Below are 19004 nucleotides of genomic sequence, written 5' to 3' on the forward strand. Positions count from 1 at the left end.
TTAGCTCGGTCCCGCATACAGTACCGAACAACATTTCTTAAGAAAAATCTTGAGACAATAACAATTGTAGGGCTGTATAAAGAGACGTCTAAGGTTACCAGGTTTGACGGTAAGTGAAATGTCTTTGTTGTGTGTTGTTTTGTTTAAGCGAGTGGCGTAAATGTACGTTTGTTTGGCTTTTCCTTCGATATAAGAGACGCCTAGAAGTTACTTCCTGCTCTGAGAAGGCCGAGATCCCAAGTTACATTTATTCCATTTAAGTTAAGTTAGTGGCGCAAAAAAAGTGTAACCCGTCTTTTTTTTTTTTTTTTTACCACGTATTTACTCACGTCAGAGAAAGTTAGGAGCTCGGTGTAAAGTTGGGGGGAAAAGTGCAGTAAAGCTAGCTAATAGCACTTTGTCAAAGGCAGAGTGGGCGACCTGTCAGTGACGAACAAGCCTCTAAGCCTGAAATGGACGCATTCCTTCATTCATGATTAATCACTAAATCCTCCAGGTAGCTTGGTAATAATATACACATCCCGAGGTACGAAGGTAGCGACCCTCCATTTTTCCCGCTTTCTTTTTCTTTCCTTTTCTACACACAGTAACATTTATGCCATGATTCACCACCAACAGGAAAAAACTTGTAATTAGGCAGCTGCAATGGGCAACAGCAGTCAAAACAGGGTGTACTTAGAGAGTAAACCAAAATCAAGGCCGCACTGTGTTGAAAGCAGGGAGAGTCTGCAGTCACTGCAAATCTCTGACCCCTTAATAGGAACTGTCGTTTGCTTATCTTATTCAGTCTGGACACTGTGGAGTTACTGCACTGCGTGAGCTCACACGGCTGCCCTGACTAATCTGTTTAAAATAACGTGATGTGTTTCCACTGCTCTAAGCAGTGCGGAAATCACAAATCCACCTAGTTCTGCTCTTTGCTATTTTGGACATTTTAGATTTGTCCACTCTAAACCGGGTGGGTGGTGCATGCTCGATGGGTGGAGCGAAGGCATAGTTTTGCTTCTGCTTTAGCTCTGTCTGGGTCAGTGTATTTTTGTAGGCGTCTGTCTCATGTGACTTATTTAGGACCAGTTCACAGTCGTGTCATAATGAAAATAGGTGCTCATTGGGTGCAAAAGTATAGTAAAATTGAATATTAATTTGATTACATTTATATGTTTTTCACTCCCCTGACCTACCTCTCCTTTTCCAACAGGGTTGGGCTGCCCTACCCCCAGCACACCCCACCATGCCTCTGGTGACGAGGAATATAGAGCCGCGGCATATTTGTCGCCATCCCATTCCTTCTAACATCCGCAGTGAGCTGGAATGTGTCACCAACATAAGCCTGGCCAACATCATCCGCCAGCTCGGCAGCCTCAGTAAGCTTCTGTTATGCTCGGGTGTCAGTGTGTGTATGAATGGTTAATGAGCAGTTATGAATATGTATTACATGGATCTTTATTGTTTTAAAAAAAAAGTTAATGCATTTTTATGTAGATGTGAATTTTCATTGGCTATGCATGCGTGAGATAAATCCTTTAATTGGTGCAAGTGAGAAACTTGTGTGTGTGTGTGTGTGTGTGTGTGTGTGTGTGTGTGTGTGTGTGTGTGTGTGTGTGTGTGTGTGTGTGTGTGTGTGTGTGTGTGTGTGTGTGTGTGTGTGTGTGTGTGTGTGTGTGTGCACGCACGCGTGCAGGCAAATATGCAGAGGACGTGTTCGGGGAGCTGTTTGTTCAGGCTGGAGAATTTGCCGGCAGGGTGAGCTCGCTTGGAGAAAGAGTGGATCGCCTGCAGGTTAAAGTCACCCAGCTGGACCCCAAAGAAGAGGAGGGTATGTACTTGCACATTTTACTGTTAACGTTACTACTTATACTGGTATCAGTGTAGAGTATTGGTTTGAAACCTCCTTTGCAGAGAATCTAATGAACACAATACATGTTTAAAACATTGCCGGTCTGTTTCTCTCAGTTTCTTTGCATGGAATCACTGCAAAGAAGGCTTTTAAAAGCAGTCTGACCCAGGACCAGCAGCTCTTCACCAGGCCATCTCTGCCAATGCCTGTACAAGACACTTACACGACCTGCGATCCTCCTCCACCGCTCAACCAGCTCAGCGTATACCGGTAAGATGCTGCACAGGCCAAGCTCATATTTACCCACTGCAGCAGCTCCAGCAGTGAATAACAAGAACACGTGCAAGCACATGTGCCCATATGGAAACACACATGCATGGGAGATTCTTGTAATGTGCATTATTTAAGCTTACCCCTGTTACATGTGCTTCTTATCAAGGAGAGGGTCTCGGAGGTGTCTGGGCAGTATTAGGTTTGATTTAAGGAGGCTCAGTCTAACACGAATGGCAGTTTTACACTAGAAAACGCATAGTACGCCGTTACAAAATCCTAGAGAATTATGGTGTCGACGCCATAGTTTTCCCTGTTGTTTTGTTTTTAGTGTGTAACCTCTTTAAGTCCAGGCAGTTTTGGGGTTTTAATTCTGGCAGCTGTTTGACAAGCCACACTTGTTGCTTTTGCTGTTAAATAACCCACCAATCAATTGATTGTGGAAAGATATTCTGTGGGAAATAACCCCAGAGGGCAGTATGGCGGTGTCGTGGTTAGCACCATTGCCTGGGTTCTCTCCAGCTGCTCCGGCTTCCTCCCACAGTCAAAAGACATGCATTTCATGTTAATTGTTGATTATGAATCAACTGTGGGTGTGAATGTGACTGTGAATGCCTTTTGCTGTGTAGTAGTTGGGATAGGCTCCAGCCTAGATAAGTGGGGGGGAAAAAGGGACGGATGGATGCATGTAAAGCGTCTTTAGTCACAAGCTAAGATATCTGTGAGTGTAGATCATTTACAAGGCACGATATGTCATATGTCATCTGAAGTGTGAATAATCAGAAGGCAATGTTAAATGTAATGTGTAGAGCTGTTCCTGGTTTGAATGTAAATGTGGTGATAATTTGACTCGGATCATTGTTTATGGACAATGATTTATCCGTGCGGTGTGATCTGGATGTGACTAAAGACATTAATGTATTTTTAGTGAAGTTTTCTTTTAAAAAGGGAAGTTTACTGGCGTCTTAAGACTAACACACATGCCAGATAACCATCTTTTAACTAACACTGTTTTTTTTTTTCATACTTGTAAGATGGCACATTGTGCAACTGATACCTAGAAATAATTATTAATGTCTGTAAATTGTTGTCTACAGAGACGACGGGAGGGAGGCCCTAAAGTTTTACACCGATTCCTCCTACTTCTTTGACCTGTGGAAGGAGAAGATGCTGCAGGACACCAAGGACATCATGAAGGAGAAACGCAAGCACAGAGTGAGACTCCTAAACACCCTCATACGCACAAAGACATGAGTCATTACACAAGTAAAAGCAATCTACAATTAGTCACATCACATGAAAATTTTCGAATCCAGTGCTAATCTTGCACTTTTTAAACCGTCTCCTTAATGAGCAGAAGGAAAAGAAAGACCATCTGAACCAACGGACCCTCAATCCTCGAAAGATCAAGACCAGAAAGGATGAATGGGAACGGCGTAAGATGGGAGAGGAGTTTGTTGTACCAAAGTCTGACTTGATGTAAGTTTTCTGAGATGCCTCCTTTTTGTTTATCAGTCATTAACACTGACCAGGAATCAAAAGAACAAAAACCATCAAAGTCGAATTATAGTAAAATAATATCTTCACAATAGTCCATCACAAAACATCAATCATTTTCATCCAGCGTCATCCACAAGGCTGCAGTGGCTCTGAGCCCTGACATACCCAGTAGGCTTTAATGTGGATTTCAAGCATCTTATAAATCATTTAATTAATACAATAAAAATCTATTGTTTCTCTTTACAAAGTAAAATAACAGATGAGACATTATTTTGCTCATTCTTTCCCCTTTTATCACTGGATCTGTACACAGTGGTTTGGATGGTATGTCCTGTCAGAAAATGTTCTCGGGGGGTTGGGTGTAGAGCTGGCCGTCATTGGAAAATTGCAGTAAACAAATGTGTGAGTCACACTGGGCCCTGTTCTTGATGGTACTAATACTGTTGCATACTTTTATGTGTGTGTGTGTGTGTGTGTGTGTGTGTGTGTGTGTGTGTGTGTGTGTGTGTGCGCGTGCGCATATGTGTGTATATGTTTGTTTTTTAATTTTAATATATATTATAATTAAAAGAATGAATACAACAGATATATGTACACAAATTAGTTAATAGTACCCATTATAATAACATCAAAGAGTCCTAAATTCCTCGTTTTGGATTATATTCTTTTTACCAAAATGGGAAGTTTTGCTGATTCAGCTCCTGCAGTGTTTCATCAGCCTCACAGCAGGCCTGATAAGGAGAAAAAGTCCGATTTCCTGACAAGCTGTATAGGTGAAGAACAAGCTATTCTCTCTCAACACTTTGTGTAACAATCTGTTTCTGCTGCTTTAAAATGCGTTTGGCACGTCTATGAAATTGTTATAAATGCGCATAAACAGATGCGGCCTGAGCACAAAATGCTAGTCACGTCCGTGTTTCTTATTATTTGTTACTTGTGGTCTGGTTTATTTTTGGGCTCACAGCGATGTCTCATTTCTTATAAGGAATTCTTGTGAGGGCCTGAATGGAAGTATTGGATCTGGGGAGGGCTTCAACTCTGAAAGCCTTGAGCTTAGCACAAACTCCTATGCTTATGATCCTGGCTCGCCTCCTCCTCCTCCCGGTCCCGACGAATTGCCTCCTCCGCCTCCGGACATGGCGTAAGTACTGTAACATCATACATACCGGCCCACACATGCTCCACACATTGCACCACCACCCGTGCAAACATGTAGTGAAAGTACAGCCACACGTACAGCTACACTGAAATCCTATACGCGCCTTCTGAGCTGAAGCTAAACGGATTATAGTCTTTGACTTTGTGATTCTTTAATGAATAGGAGCTGCTCTGGAAGCAGCTGCACACAAATTGCAGGTTAATGGAGGGAAGTGAAGGCTCCATTATGCCGTTTATATTATCCTTTATACCTCCAACTTCCTCTCCATCACTTACAGGTATGGTAACGATGGAGCACCCACCCAGAAGCGTGTCAGCATGCTGAGTCCAAGCCACCCTCCCCCAGCTCCCCCCAATGCTTCTTCCCCGAACAACTCCCGCCCAAGTCTCTCTCCTCCCCCTGCACCTCCTCCCCCTCCTCCACCTTCTGGTTTTGGGATTCCCCCACCTCCCTCTGGCTTTGACACCCCACCTTCTCCCCCTCCCTTCTTCTCCTCTTCCGCTCCACCTGCTCCCCCTCCTCCCCCATCTATGTCCGCCATCCCTCCTCCACCACCTATGCCTGCAGGCGGGGGTCCACCGCCACCACCTCCTCCACCGCCTCCCCCCGGTCCTCCTCCACCACCTTTCGAAAGTTCTGCTCCTCGTCCGCCACCTTCTGGCGGGGTAACAGCCTGTTCTGCTCCCAAACCTCAGCCAGAGCCCGTCAGTGACGCTCGCAGTGACCTGCTGCAGGCCATCCGACAAGGTAAAGCACCGCAGGAACACCTCGGGCCTCATGGGCCGGACCAAAGTGTCAAACATGGGAAACAAATAAAACATGCAACACATAGCAAACATACATATATAACGAACCATGAAGAATTAACTTGTAGGCGTTCTTGTGTCGCAAACTTTAATTTGTGTCAGAATCAAGATATAAAAGATCAGACTTATCTTTTATCACGGGAGAACAGGGCCCCTTCACCAAAGTAATGAAAACATGAAGAGACAACAGCAGTGGCATCTAAATAAAGCATCATCTGTTCCTCCTCACATCAGGCCTCATCTCCTAAATTGAAGTCAGGGCTGTAAATCAGGAAAAAGTGCAAAAACATGCTTATTTATTCCTGGTATTTTCAAAATTACTTCTTGGCAGGAGATTAGACATGCAGCCCTCTCATCTTCAAACAGCTGACATGGTTAAAGAGTCTTAAAAAGCACACTTTCCCTCTGAACAAAACACTCCAGAGTTGTTGTTTTTGTCCTACAACAGCCACCGTAGCTTAATTCATGCACTTGAATTGGGAAATGTGAGAAAATAGATATCAGTTGACTGCAATCCACTGACATCTAGCAGTGAGATATGCACACCCTTTTCTTTTAACACCACTATTGTTCTAAAACGTGATTATCAGTGCTAGTTTCTCAGATAAAGATTTAAGCACTAACACAATACTTGAACTACCAAAGAGTAAAGAAGATATATGCTCTGCGTTTGTGCACACTGACATGTCACCATTTACTTTGTCTGTGCATTCCCTTACTTGCGAAACATTTACAAAGCAGATTGGAGAAAAAAAAATTTGAATCCTGCAATGTTTACTACTTAATTTGGTCCCTGCTGCCTGCCGCTGTTTTTTGACACATTTTTACTCCCAGCTGTCAGTGAGTGAAACAGTGTGATACGTTTGAGCAGGAGTATAAACAAAGTGGCATGCATTAAAAATAAAAAAAAAACGGGGACCTACAAACCGTGAACTCATGTTCAAGAAGCCAGTTTGAGATGATTTGAGCTTTGTGACATGATGTGTTACACTCTGGTCATGAACATGGACATGGTCAGCAACAGTACTTGGCTAGACTGTGCTGAATAACGATCGGCTGGTAATTACGGGCCCAAAGTCGGAAATCAAAACTCAGACCAGGAAACATTTCTTCAGTGTTTTAAGCCCTAGAGATGGTTGTTTGGGGAAATCCCAGTAGATCAGCAGTTTCTGAAGTACTCTGGCATCAACAGCTGTGCCACATAAATGTTTTTTGGTTACGGTCATGTGATTGGCTAATGAGACATTTACATTAACAGCAGGTGAATAAAGTGGCTATTTTGAGCGTTTTAACCATTAATTTGAATCAAGGCTGCTGACAAGAAAAGTCCTTCAAAACCCTGAATGGTTTGTTTGGTTTTTTTTGGGTTTGTTTTTTGTTTTCTCCACTCGGCAGTGAGTATTTTCTCCACAACATGTTGCGGCTTACATAAATAAGTGTGATGTCCTTGACTCCTCCAGCTCTGCAGTCAAACTGATACTCCCTCTTCACAACCATACGGTTCTCATCATCCTGTGATACATACAAAATGATATGCTAATCATGTGTTATTGTTGAGCTTTATGAGCTGTTTATCTTAAACTAGTTGATTTGTTGTAGACTTTAACGCTGCAGTCAACTCCCACTCGCCTCAAACCATTATCTGGAAACAGTATGTCTCTGTATCAGCACAGCAGGGAAGAGGGCAGAGGAGGAAATGAATTATGCCACTGAGCTGTAATTAATTAAGTCAAGGACCTTAGGTAACACGTTCAGCTTTTAAAAAGACAATGTGTGCTGGTCTCGAATGATATTAAATACTTAAAAACTGCATTTTAAGTATTGAGTATGTGGACTCTTTCCTTCAAGTGCCATACATGATTTGTGACTACTATCTGCCAGCTCCCTGATTACCTTGATAGTCAGTGATGACAGCGTTTTTCTATGAATGACCTAAATAATGACAGAGTTAAGCTGGATAAAGATTACTCAGATGTTGAACACGCCTTTAAACCGTTTAACACGCTTTCAGGTTTCAACCTGCGGAAGGTGGAGGAACAGCGGGAGCAGGAGAAGAGGGATCACTTCGGCAACGATGTGGCCGCCATCCTGTCGCGCCGTATCGCCGTGGAGTGCAGCGACAGCGAGGACGACTCCTCCGAGTTCGGAGAGGACGATGACTGGTCCGATTGATCGCCATCCTTTTTCCTCTCACTACCGTGTGCGTGTTTGTGTCTGTCTGTGTGTGTGTGTGGTTGTTTGTTTGTTTTCTTCCTCAGTCTTAGAAAACACCTGTGCATTCCCATTCAGATTCCAGCCTTCAAGTACAAACAGCACAGAGGTCTGTGTATTTTTTGTGTGAAAGCTGGTCACTTTGAGAGGACGTGTGCATGTTGTATTTGCTTGTGACCAATTTCAAATCACATTCCTCGATCCGGTCACGTATATATTCAAAATAATTTATGTCAGAATTATAAATGGAGCGAGCGTGTCTGGTTTTGTCCTAGTTTGCCATTAATTCTCATTGGATGACACACGGCTGTTATTGATGCAAGAGCGCTATGTGATGTGAGGCACGTCTCTCCTGAGCGCGTGCCTAAATGCATCACCTCCGCCTCTCTCTGCGTGTCTGTTACAGTCAGGTATCCTTTGCTGAGGGCTTAAAGCCTGGTTTTTAGTGGCTGTGGTGCATTATGGCAACAGATACTAGAGAGTAAAATCGAACACAAGCACACACACACGTGCAACAGCTTCAGTTCACAGTAGTTATATGTATCGATGGAAAGACAAGCTTCTTCATAGATTATGTGATACGGATGTAAAGTTTATATCTATGGATTATTAATTCAATCACTTTAAATCCCAAAGCACAGTTTTTATTACATTTTGTATTTTGTCTTCTCACTTTTTCTTTGTTTTTTAAGTGGTTTCATGAGAACCTTTGTCTTGTGGTTGTAGCTCATAAACAAACTCAGTAATTAATTATTCAGTGAGATAAGGAGAGAGGTATTGGCTGATGTCAGACACCAGGAGTGTTGGATAAGTTTGCCATACTTAACATATGCAGAAATTAACATTAATAACTTGATTTTTATTTTTAATGTTATTTTTTTAGCTAATGTATTTTACTTTTCTTATGTTTTTCTTCCTGCAATTGTATTCTGAGATTTTCTGGGGATCAACTAGAATTTGTTGCTTTAATCACAGTGCCTTTTTATACTGAATTTCAGTGTCTGTGCCTTAATTTGGTTAGCAATACAGGTTCCTGTCAGCTTTCTCCAAAACTATGATGATGAGTCCAATGAACTGACTGTTTAATGTGGACCACTTTTTTTTTTTTTAAGTGCCTTTTCTTTTAAGTCTGTCTGTGTTAATGCACCATGACACGGCATGCTTAGCCAAAGATCTGCTTCTCCTGCCTTAAATTTCCAAATGATTAGTTCGTTCAATAAAGAGAGTGAATTTCACTGACTGTTCAGTGTTTGGTGTGTGTGCTATGATGTCTTAAGTGAGAGGTTAAACCTTGAAGGAGGAGGAAAAAAAGCTCTGCTCAGGCTTCCAGTGACTCATCCTCTTTATGTCTTTGCTGGACACCTTTCATAGCCCTCGGTGCCGCGTGCGTAGAGAGTGTGAAAACGAACTGACTGCAGAAATTTTCAGAAAACTGGTAGGAGGAGAGAGAAACCTCTTGCATAATCGCCGCATTCTCATGCCACGGCTGCTTCAAGGATGCAGTGGGTGCTCCAGGACGGTAATAACATCGCCCATTGCTTCGAACACGAAATAATTTAAGATACAGGAACAGCAGCAGCGGTCCGAGTTAAAGAGTGAGAGATGGAAAGAGACAAGCACTAAAAGCCCTGCTAGCAGTGAAGAAGGATGACGTCACTTGGTAGAAAAAAATCATTTATTATTCACCAGTATAAAATATTCATTTTTAAAAAAAAAAAAAATTTTTTAAAAATGGTTGTGCAACTCGAACATACTGTCAGTATGTTTCAAAGTGCCTTTAACAACATGTGCAAAATATACTCTCAACATTATAGAACATGTTGCTTTGCAGACATTCAAGTAAATGAACTCAGGCTTTGGATCACATGTCATTACACTGTGAAAGGCTTCTATTTATAATCTCTCCAATCCTGTTGTAAAGTGCCGATACTCATAAAGTCTGTTTTATATATATATATTTATATATGTATAATACACATATAGTATTTCTGTGATTGTTTTCTTCTGGGAATCCAGTGAAGCTACAGTTGACTGAGAATGAGGTACACAGCACAAACAGTATCTTTTGTCCCAAGATGGCCACCAGCCAGGACAGCTCAGTACATTCTGATTTGTAGAAACACTTTTATCTCTGAAAAGTGCTGCCTGCGTGTGTGGGAGTATACATGTGTCAGAGTCCAAGTGACAGTCAGTGCAGCAATGAGTGTATTTTGGCACACAAACGGTGATATGTCTGGCATAGATCTTATGTTGGGTTGAGTCTGCTGAGGTTTGGCAGTTTACACATCAACAGGGTAGTGTATGTGTGTGCTGTGCGAGTATCTGTGTGGGCAGCAGGCGTGGAGCAGCACCTTGCGAATGTCTTTGTGTCTCAGGCTGTAGAGAATGGGGTTTAGTAGGGAGCTGCCTGCAGCTGGCACCAAGGTGGCATAGGTGTACAGAGGAGGGCTGGACGCATCTCCCAGCAGCCCCCAGAGGGAGAAGGGCATCCAGCAGCCCACAAACACACTGAGGACCAGGAGCAACCTAGAGAAACCTCTCCCGCTGCCGTGCTTGCTTGCATATGACTGATTGGAAGGGAGGAAATGCCTTTGGGTAGCGATGGCATGGGCATGCCGCCTAGCAACACGGCAGATCCCAGCGTACAATTGCAGGGTTACCATTACAACCACTAGGAAGCCCCCACACAGCAGCGATAGATATGTCCGGGTCAGAGGTCGTGCTACAGAACAGGAATTTGGGTCTTCAAGACAGTGCCATCCCATTGCTGGCCCCGCCCCAATCATGCATGCACCCAACCAGACCAGCAGCAGGAGGATGGCGGCTCTCCGCCGTGACTGGCCTGAGCCGTAGGTGAGGGCGTGGCTCAGAGACAGATACCTGTCCAGGGCAACACCCATTAGGCTACAGAGGGAGGCAGTCAGTGATGTCACCAGTAGTCCTGAGGTCAGCAGTTCTGACCAATCACTGGGCTCCACACAGAACATGAAGAGGAAGTGCAGAATCAGCGCCACACCAGCCAGAAGATCAGCCATACCAAGGCTGGCAAGCAGCAGGAAGACAGGGGCACGAAGAGATGAGGTGGCCAGGATTGTGATGACTACGATGGCATTCTCAGTCGCAATGAGGGTCCCTGAAACACAGAGGGCCACGCCCCACGCTGTGAGAGGTGGGAGTTCATAAGCAGATGACTTTCCCAGTTGGTCTGATGGGATGATGGGCTCTGCACCTGAGGATTCAGAATCCCAGCCCAAGTCTGTGGCGTTCAGGATCATTGTTTGGTTCAGCAGTCACACCAATAAAACCTAAAGGAGAGAGAAAAAATTGAGAAATACGTTACTATCAGAAAGATGAGTCACTACCACAGCTCCCACATGTCCATCGAACAGCATTTCCAGAAACAGAAGCTGGTGTGGTTTGAGCCACAGGATGCAGGCTGTAGCATCACACAGAGCAGAAGAGCACTTGATGTGCTAATGCGCTGCTTCAAATGCTATAATCTTGTAATCCAACACGGCTGAGCTATTGAGAAACCATCCTACCACTATAAGACCTTCAGATGTTGTGTTCTCCTGCTCTTTGTGATATCATTACCTGCTCCATTTTGGGAAAACAACACAAAAAACTACTTTCCAATAGCTATGTAGAAAAAAGGTAGTTTTGAAAGCCCATATAAGGTTTTATTTCTTTAAAAATTATCACTTTTTTTCAATTTTTTTTTTAACAGTTACCCAAATCTATGTGTTTGTATTTTGGGACGTCACGAGATTCATCTCGTGACTGGAAGTCTTGTGGGAAGGAGCGAAACTTCCAGTCAACCAACAGGATATGTATTTTGAATGATTTGGGATAGATATATAATATTTAATTAATCACCAGGCTAACACGTGACTGTAAAAGGTTGGCTATCATTTGCTGCCCACTGAAAAGAATGAATGAACGGCATCATTTTAAAATAGGATTACAGTTTAAGGCATATGTGCGCGTGGCTATATGTAAACTCGATTTATTATGTAAGCCACAGTCTGGGTTTTCCTCGTGATGCCGCACAGCAGAGGCGCAGAACCTCGAATAAATTCTACGTGCAACATGCATGCACGAGAAAATCTGCGCGGTAAGGATCTTATCAGTTATCTGCTCGCACACATGAAAACAAACTGGACGTCCTGCAGGAACGTTATAAGCGCATTATTTCTGCGCTCCTCGGGCACTGAGTCCCCCCCTACCCCGCGCTCTTTCTCCGTTCCCACAGTGAGGAGGTATATCCCACCTCCTGACGCAGGGGACCCTTAAGTATCATACAAATGCAGGTTCACTGCACCGTAGAGCGTGCCCCCCAACACATGCACGTACCGAGACACGTTTACGAGCATGTACTAAATTCCTCTCACCTTATTTAAACGAGTCAGTCCTCTGAGGGAGTCACACTGATTTTTTTCTCTCTTTCTCCTGTAAGATCCAGCACAGGTGATGGAGCCGAGGTGAGGCTGTTCGCGGTAAGGCTCGACAGCAGGTTTAAATACCGACGGTTCCCGTGTAGACACAGCTCCGCGTTCCCGTCTTCACCAAAGTTGCGCCAAACTCTCACCTGGCGTCGCTTGCATCTCTCCTTCTTCAAGCTCGCCGAATCGCTCACTGGAGGCAGAATGAATGTTCTTGCGCGCGGGCTCATCCACAAGAGTCTGTCTGACGTCAGTGACTGGGAGCCTCGACCAATCAAGGGACGGCGCCAGGGATGCGGGGAGAAGTGGGAGGGGACGTCCATGGAGTAATTTCATTCAGAAAAATGCGGCAGAGCCCCGTCGCCCCTCCCACTGCGGCTCGCTAATGCTTTCATTTCTTATAAATAACGACCATCGACGGACACACACGTTTTCTCAATAAGACCCAGACCCCTTGCTGAAGGTGAGGATACGAGTTTGTGTTGGGCAGGGCTGGAACTTGGCAGCTGTGAGCGCACAACGCAAAGCGCTGGAGCTGTCCACGGTGCTGAATCTCAGAGTATGACTCATGGGGAGATGTCGTACAGGGAGACAGAGAGCCTGCTGAATGAACGAATGATGGGGAGCAGCTTTAGCACACACTGAACTCTTTTTAAACACAATTTAAATTTATGTAAAGCACATAGGTGAAATATTCTTGAGGGTGAAGTGGTGAAAAACTGGCCTGTGCGTGCATGGTTGCACTAACAGAGATATGGGTATACTAATATGGAGTGCTGGGTAAAATTCAAGAAGTATTATACACTAAAACTGTTTTCAAAATAACATCAGCATACATACATATTATATATGTAGAAAGATAAATAGATATATAGATATAACTTGTCTTTATGAGCCTCGCACAGCCTCATAATCATTTAGAAATCTTCTAAGAGGATTGAGCATTTGTGTTTAGGCCGTGGGTGGTGAGAGTTTTCCTACAATCCAGCAAAGACAGGAATCAGTCGTACATTTTGCTTGTTATCCACCGTATTTGTCTCGTCTTTTTTTGATTTTTAGTATCGCTTCACAGAAATACACGCCCCCACCTCCCCTACAGTAATACAGCAGCAGGGGATTCGTGGCTTCCCCCGGTTTGACACGAAGCGTAGGACGCTACAGGCTGGGCTCAACAGCTGTCTGCGTGGTGGCGCACGGCGCTGAGCTAACTGGGGGAATCTCGTCTTGTTCGAGCCATATTAGGACACGCTTCCTGTCGATACACCCCTCCTACGTCACCGAGCAGAGTTGAGGCGCAACACTTGTCACCTTCGTAAATGTCGCCGGTATTAAGCAGCTTCTACAAATTTCTGCAGAATCACGGCTGCTCTGCTCATGTTACCCACTTCTTTTTACACAGCATTAAACTATTTTGTTAAAATATTAACTGTGCTTTAAAACATTAATGTAAAGCACTTAATAATTATAGATTATTTGTGTGTGCGTGTGCGTGTGCCACCCTGTCCTTTATGTTATTATGTCATGTATATCTTTTCTAATACTAGCAGTGCTCCGTGGAGTGTAAACTAGTCTGTGGCCGGTGTTGTAGATTGCTTGCCCACAGCGGAGGAGGAAATCGTGTGGAACAGGATTGCGGAATATCCCTTTGTGTGTGTGTTTTCTTTGCTTCCTAACACACACGAGCCACTCTGAAGAAAGATCTACCCAGACAATGGGTGCCAGAGCATATGAGATGTGGGAGTTAAAGGAGCCACGTCGGTGTGAGTGGAGGAGGTGGCGATCATTGCATAAAGCTGCAAAGTTTTGTCGTGATCCTGCACGTTTTTTTCCCCTGCGGCCTGATTGGGGGCTGTGACTCAGTGCATCTGCATCACAAAGCGACAACTTAAAAGGTCGGAAGCACTTGTGCAGTTTGTGCTGATGCATTTGCCCAGCTGCACGTTGTGGAGCCTCTTATAAAAAGCAAAACCTGAGCACCTTTGTACTCTGAGCTAACCCCATGCGCCACAGGTTTTTGGAAATGACGCAATTTTTTGTAATGTTGCCTTTCTGTACATCACAGTCGCTTTAAAATCAAACAACCAGGATGTGATTCAGATGCAGAGTCTGAGCTTTACATCAAATGGTTTAACGAACATGAAACAGTCTGAAGTCTAGAACACCTGGGCATCATGGACAGATTCTCTGTCTTTAGATGATGTGAAGGGTTTTTCTTAATCAGATGAGGGGTTTTTTTGCTTTTCAGGCTTTTTTGTGTAGCCGAGAAGGTCAGTTGTTGATTTGTCCTGTCCTATAAGGATTTTGCTATTTCTCTAACAAGACTATTTGGTTTTTCAGCCTTACCTCCATCACCTACATCTATGTCTCTTTGGACATCATGTTGAGAGTTCTGCTGAAAATCTACAGAGCTCAACACTTGGAATCAACTCCAGGTCTCTCACCAGCCTGATTTGTCATGGAATAACCAGGAAACATTGCTTAATTGCTGTTGAAACTGCTTATATCATGTAATACTTTTGTTAAACCACTTGAAGTAAAGCTCAAAGTCTGCCCCTCATTTACATCTGGATTGTTGGATTAAAAAACAAAACATACTGCTGTGATTTGTAGACAAACAGAAAATGTGTCATTGTCCAAAATCCCATATGGACTTCACTGTAGTTTCAAACAGTAATGCTCAATACTCACGTCTGGTCCTTTACATCCAGATCCAGCTTTACCAATAGGAATGTGCGATTTAACTGTAACCTCTTCAGCTTTTACAATTAATCACACATTAAGAGTAACATTACTACAAACATCCCGATCTAGGCTAGTGTCACAGAGTGTTACAATGGTTTTCTTTGTCTCTTTCTTTACATTTATCTGGGATATTTTATATTTATTTGCACAGATAAAGTACAAGAAACATATTCTATCAATAGGTGGGTGGTGATGCTTAAAAGGTATACAGTAAAAAAGTTTTTTAAAAAAAAATCTTAATTTCATCACCGAGGTAAAAATGTGAGTACAGAATAGTTGAAAAGCCAATGTACTTTTTTAGCAGAAGCCTGTTGGAAATCTTTAAAGGGATATGAAGACCTTATTAGCTCTTGTTATATCTAGATCAAGGTCTATTAAACCTTCCTCTACTTGACTTGTATTGCTGTAAGTATGAATAACATGAATTAGCATGAATTCATTTTTGAAGCTGTTCATTTTTTGGATGTTTTGGGGGATCTGGGTAGATAAAAGAATCTCAATAAGTCACAAAAGACATTGAAGGAATGAATTTTAGCTACAATAGCAACATAAACCTCAGGTTTAAAAGGTCAGCAGCATTTTTCAGCTATTTTATTCTTGATATCTTCATGGGCATCACATGACATTTGGTGCCGATGAAGCTGACTGCAAGTGACTTTGATGATCACCCTTTTCATGATGTTGAAATATCAACATCTGTTTAACGGAAGCGTAGACATTCAAGGTCCCCACAACATGGATTTTAGAAATTTTAACAAAGCAGGCAACCACATCACTAAATCCAGAGTTCCAACAGGGAAAACAAAGAACCTTGTCATGCGTTTAAGTGCAGGTAACATCAAAATGAACACTAATTTAGCTCAGTTTATTCCCATTAGTCCTTCTTTAATTTATAGGCTTCATAAGGACATATATGTGAATGAAGGTGTGTGTATACATTCACCGCCTGCTTAGGTAAACAGGTGTCAGTCCGTTCCAACTGGCATGCATTTCAGGTGGCTTGAGGTGGGCCAGTTGGTTGCCAGGGAACCAAGTTTAGTGGCGCTCATGTTACACAGATCTCCTCACTCTTATCTGTCATTGTGTCCTGGTTATCATCACCTCCAGAAACCCTTTCGAGGACAAGCTGAGGAGACTTCAATTCAAAGCCTTTTTTTAGTTTTTAAAATCAACTCCCTTTTAAGTGCCAACGTTTCCAGGTGTTGCTCGCAGGTGTCTGTTGCAGTCAGGATGCAGCTGGTGGCATTTACTGTTCTCTCCTCCACTCTGCTGCTTCTAGCAGTGATCCATTCTGTGTATCTACAGCCAGGTATGGGTCTATCCGTATGTTTTATTTTCTTACAGCGTGTCCATTTCAGTATATTTTGCTCTGAACCTGCTTGTGTGTCTTCCTAAGCTTGCCATCTGCTGTCTATTTTCGTGCTTTAATCTGTTGTCTTTCCTCATTAATGTCTCACTTCTTATTTACTGGTAAGATGGCTTTTTGTCTATTATTACTAACACACCACGAAGCAGCACAAATAAGAGAGTTTAACAGGAAGCAATTATCTTTTTCTTATCATCATAAACTTCTGCATTCTCAGATACTGTCCAGACTAACAGGATATCATATAATAATGAAGCTGCTTTAGAATAAATGGGCACTGGCCAGCCAGCTGGGTTTTGATTGACACTGCTAATTAACTGCCAGTGTTGTCCCTCCTACAGATTGTTCTCAAGCCGAGTCATGTGACCTGTGTGTCGGCGATTCCATGCTCAACCTGACAGGCTGTGTCTGGAGGCTTTGTCCAAATGGTGACACACACACACACACACACACACACACACACACACACGTGACCTCTGATAGTAATTCAATCACCAATGCTGCTGTAACACTAGCTCCCCTGGTTTGTAGAAGATCACTGAATTATTGAGTGATGCCGGGGTCTGTCTCCCTCAGGCAATGATACAGGCATGTGTGTGACCGATGAAGGGGATTCGGCAGACAACGGCATGAACTGCAGCTGGACCAGAGTGTCTGAATTGTGCACAGGTATTAAAAAAATGAACATAATTTTGGGGGGGATGATATCAAGTGTTTTTCTGCCATCTTCATAACCCTGTTACATAATTCATTCCCCAGTTGTAGAGTCTGTCGCTGCGGGAGGTGGTAAAACCGTTTCAGGTAAACTGAATCAACTCTGCTTCAGACGTCATCTCCTAGTCCCATAACAGCTGACTAAAAGATTCCCTAAAGGCAATCCAGTCATCTCCACCCGCTAAAAACCCTGACAGCACTTTATAAATATATATATATATATAAAACAACCAGTGAATTCTGTGTCCTTTCCCTCAAGGTGATGACAGCAACACCAACTCCTCCCCCGAGTTCTCCCAGGCCAAGTTCGACATGTCCAGCTTCATAGGCGGCATCATACTCGTGCTGTGTCTGCAGGCAGGCGGATTCTTCGCCATGCGCTTCCTCAAATCCAAAGAGCAGAGCAGCTACGACCCCATGTGAGTTTATGCGCGGAGGTGTTGGAGAACACAGAATCTCACGCGTTTGTGCGAAACGTGTTAAGTGCAACAGCAGCCTCTGGTGGCAGGAATCGTCAACAACACACGATGCACAGCGCAAACGGTTCACCTTCAGCATCTCTGCCTGTCTTGTTTTGATTCTGATCACACACACTTTCCATCAGTCTATACACACTCTTCTGTCTGTCTTCATGCAGAGAGCAGCCACAGTGAAGACAAGATAAATGACGGACAAGCAGACGGTGCAGAGAAGGACAGCAGAACGGTGACTCATCTGGTTATGACGACAAGAATTTTTTTCCCTCTCCTTTTTTCCCCCTGTCGTTTTTTTGGTCTGGTCCCTGTGTGTACCCCCTGGGGGATGGGTGTGTTTGTACGAGGACATATTCCCAAAATACTGCATTGTGTAACAAGTGTCTGTGCATGAGCTCACTGCAGTATTTACAGTTCACGATCAGTGTGTTAGATGCACGATCAAGCAAGACTTTGATTTCTGCAGAATTTTATGCAACTGCTTTGTGATCATACAATTCACCTTAAATTACAGTAATTTAGGTGTTTATACTGTTATAAATAGTGTGGTGCAGTTATATTATTAAATTTAGGCTGTAGTTCAGACAAGGTCACAACAAACATTTTATCCATCGTCTTTGAGTACATTTCTGTTCATGTGCATTTTGATAACTTTCTAGAGTTTTTTTGAAACAAAAATAACCAAATGTTAACCTGTAATGTATGAAATTATTGATTAATATAATATAAATATAGTAACTAAGGTCCTAAAGTCCACTCACAGGCTGTTATACCTCTTTCCGTCAAGTTGCAGTGAGTGTTTGTGCTGCTGCGGATGCAGGGAGACGCCTTCCTTTGGTGCCTTTTGAAAAAAAAAAAAGTAATCCTACATTTTAAATGGTTTGAGGAGTGATTACATAGCTTTACTAGCAGTGATGCTTCTTCTATTTCCATGAGAAGAAAATCATGCAGGCTGCTTCATTCACCAGTTATTGTTTAAACATTTTCAGCAGGTCCTTGTATAGCCACTGACATCACTGCTTCCAGCTTTGGGGTCGGCTGTTTTATGGTGGCCTGCTACTGCCAGTCTTATTTTAGTGGGGAAAAAAATAAGCTACAGCTCGGACACCTGCACCTCACTGATGGAAAGGAAGTGTTAGAGATAACAACTGTGATAACAACCTGTGAACCACTGAGAAAGACACACCATAACCTAAAACCTGAGCCCTAATAGCAGAGTCAGGATTTCAATCTTTATAAAAACCTCCAGTAATGACTCTAGTGGTGCATTACTTTTATTTTGATGCTCTTACTGTCAGTAGTTCAGACAAACCCAACGTGGTAGTCATGGAGAAGAACTCTGACTTGATTTCTCAGATTTATAATAAAGTTTGAACCATTTGATTGCTGTTATAAAACAGGTGACATAGACGTGATCCTGTTTAAATAATACTAATGTTGGTTAAACTCATTAATATGAGCTGTTTGATTTTTTTGTGATGACA

General features: G+C 43.0%; 3 protein-coding genes across 4 annotated transcripts; 2 read left to right on the top strand and 1 right to left on the bottom strand.

Annotated features, from left to right (window-relative positions):
- Window positions 1-9018, top strand: wasf2 (WASP family member 2). Its single transcript, XM_026156311.1, has 9 exons — window positions 1-109; window positions 1199-1364; window positions 1682-1816; window positions 1954-2107; window positions 3205-3322; window positions 3465-3586; window positions 4593-4748; window positions 5044-5513; window positions 7584-9018. The coding sequence occupies exons 2-9, from the start codon at window positions 1232-1234 to the stop codon at window positions 7742-7744; spliced, it is 1449 nt and encodes a 482-aa protein (XP_026012096.1). The 5' UTR covers window positions 1-109; window positions 1199-1231; the 3' UTR covers window positions 7745-9018.
- gpr3 (G protein-coupled receptor 3) lies at window positions 8870-12479 on the bottom strand. The gene is made up of 2 exons (XM_026156313.1): window positions 12175-12479; window positions 8870-11088 (listed from the first exon to the last, which is right to left on the bottom strand). The coding sequence occupies exon 2, from the start codon at window positions 11056-11058 to the stop codon at window positions 10063-10065; it is 996 nt and encodes a 331-aa protein (XP_026012098.1). The 5' UTR covers window positions 11059-11088; window positions 12175-12479; the 3' UTR covers window positions 8870-10062.
- A 3499-nt stretch (window positions 12480-15978) lies between these two features.
- Window positions 15979-19001, top strand: cd164l2 (CD164 sialomucin-like 2). 2 transcript variants are annotated; one of them, XM_026156581.1, is made up of 6 exons: window positions 15979-16276; window positions 16675-16761; window positions 16910-17002; window positions 17093-17134; window positions 17307-17466; window positions 17685-19001. In XM_026156581.1, the coding sequence occupies exons 1-6, from the start codon at window positions 16015-16017 to the stop codon at window positions 17698-17700; spliced, it is 660 nt and encodes a 219-aa protein (XP_026012366.1). In that variant the 5' UTR covers window positions 15979-16014; the 3' UTR covers window positions 17701-19001. The 2 variants fall into 2 exon arrangements, with proteins under 2 accessions (XP_026012366.1, XP_026012367.1); XM_026156582.1 differs by lacking the exon at window positions 17093-17134.
- Window positions 19002-19004: the final 3 nt, after the last annotated feature.

The sequence above is a fragment of the Astatotilapia calliptera genome, chromosome 22 (assembly GCF_900246225.1).
Source record: "Astatotilapia calliptera chromosome 22, fAstCal1.2, whole genome shotgun sequence".
In the NCBI taxonomy this organism is placed as follows: Eukaryota; Metazoa; Chordata; class Actinopteri; order Cichliformes; family Cichlidae; genus Astatotilapia; species Astatotilapia calliptera.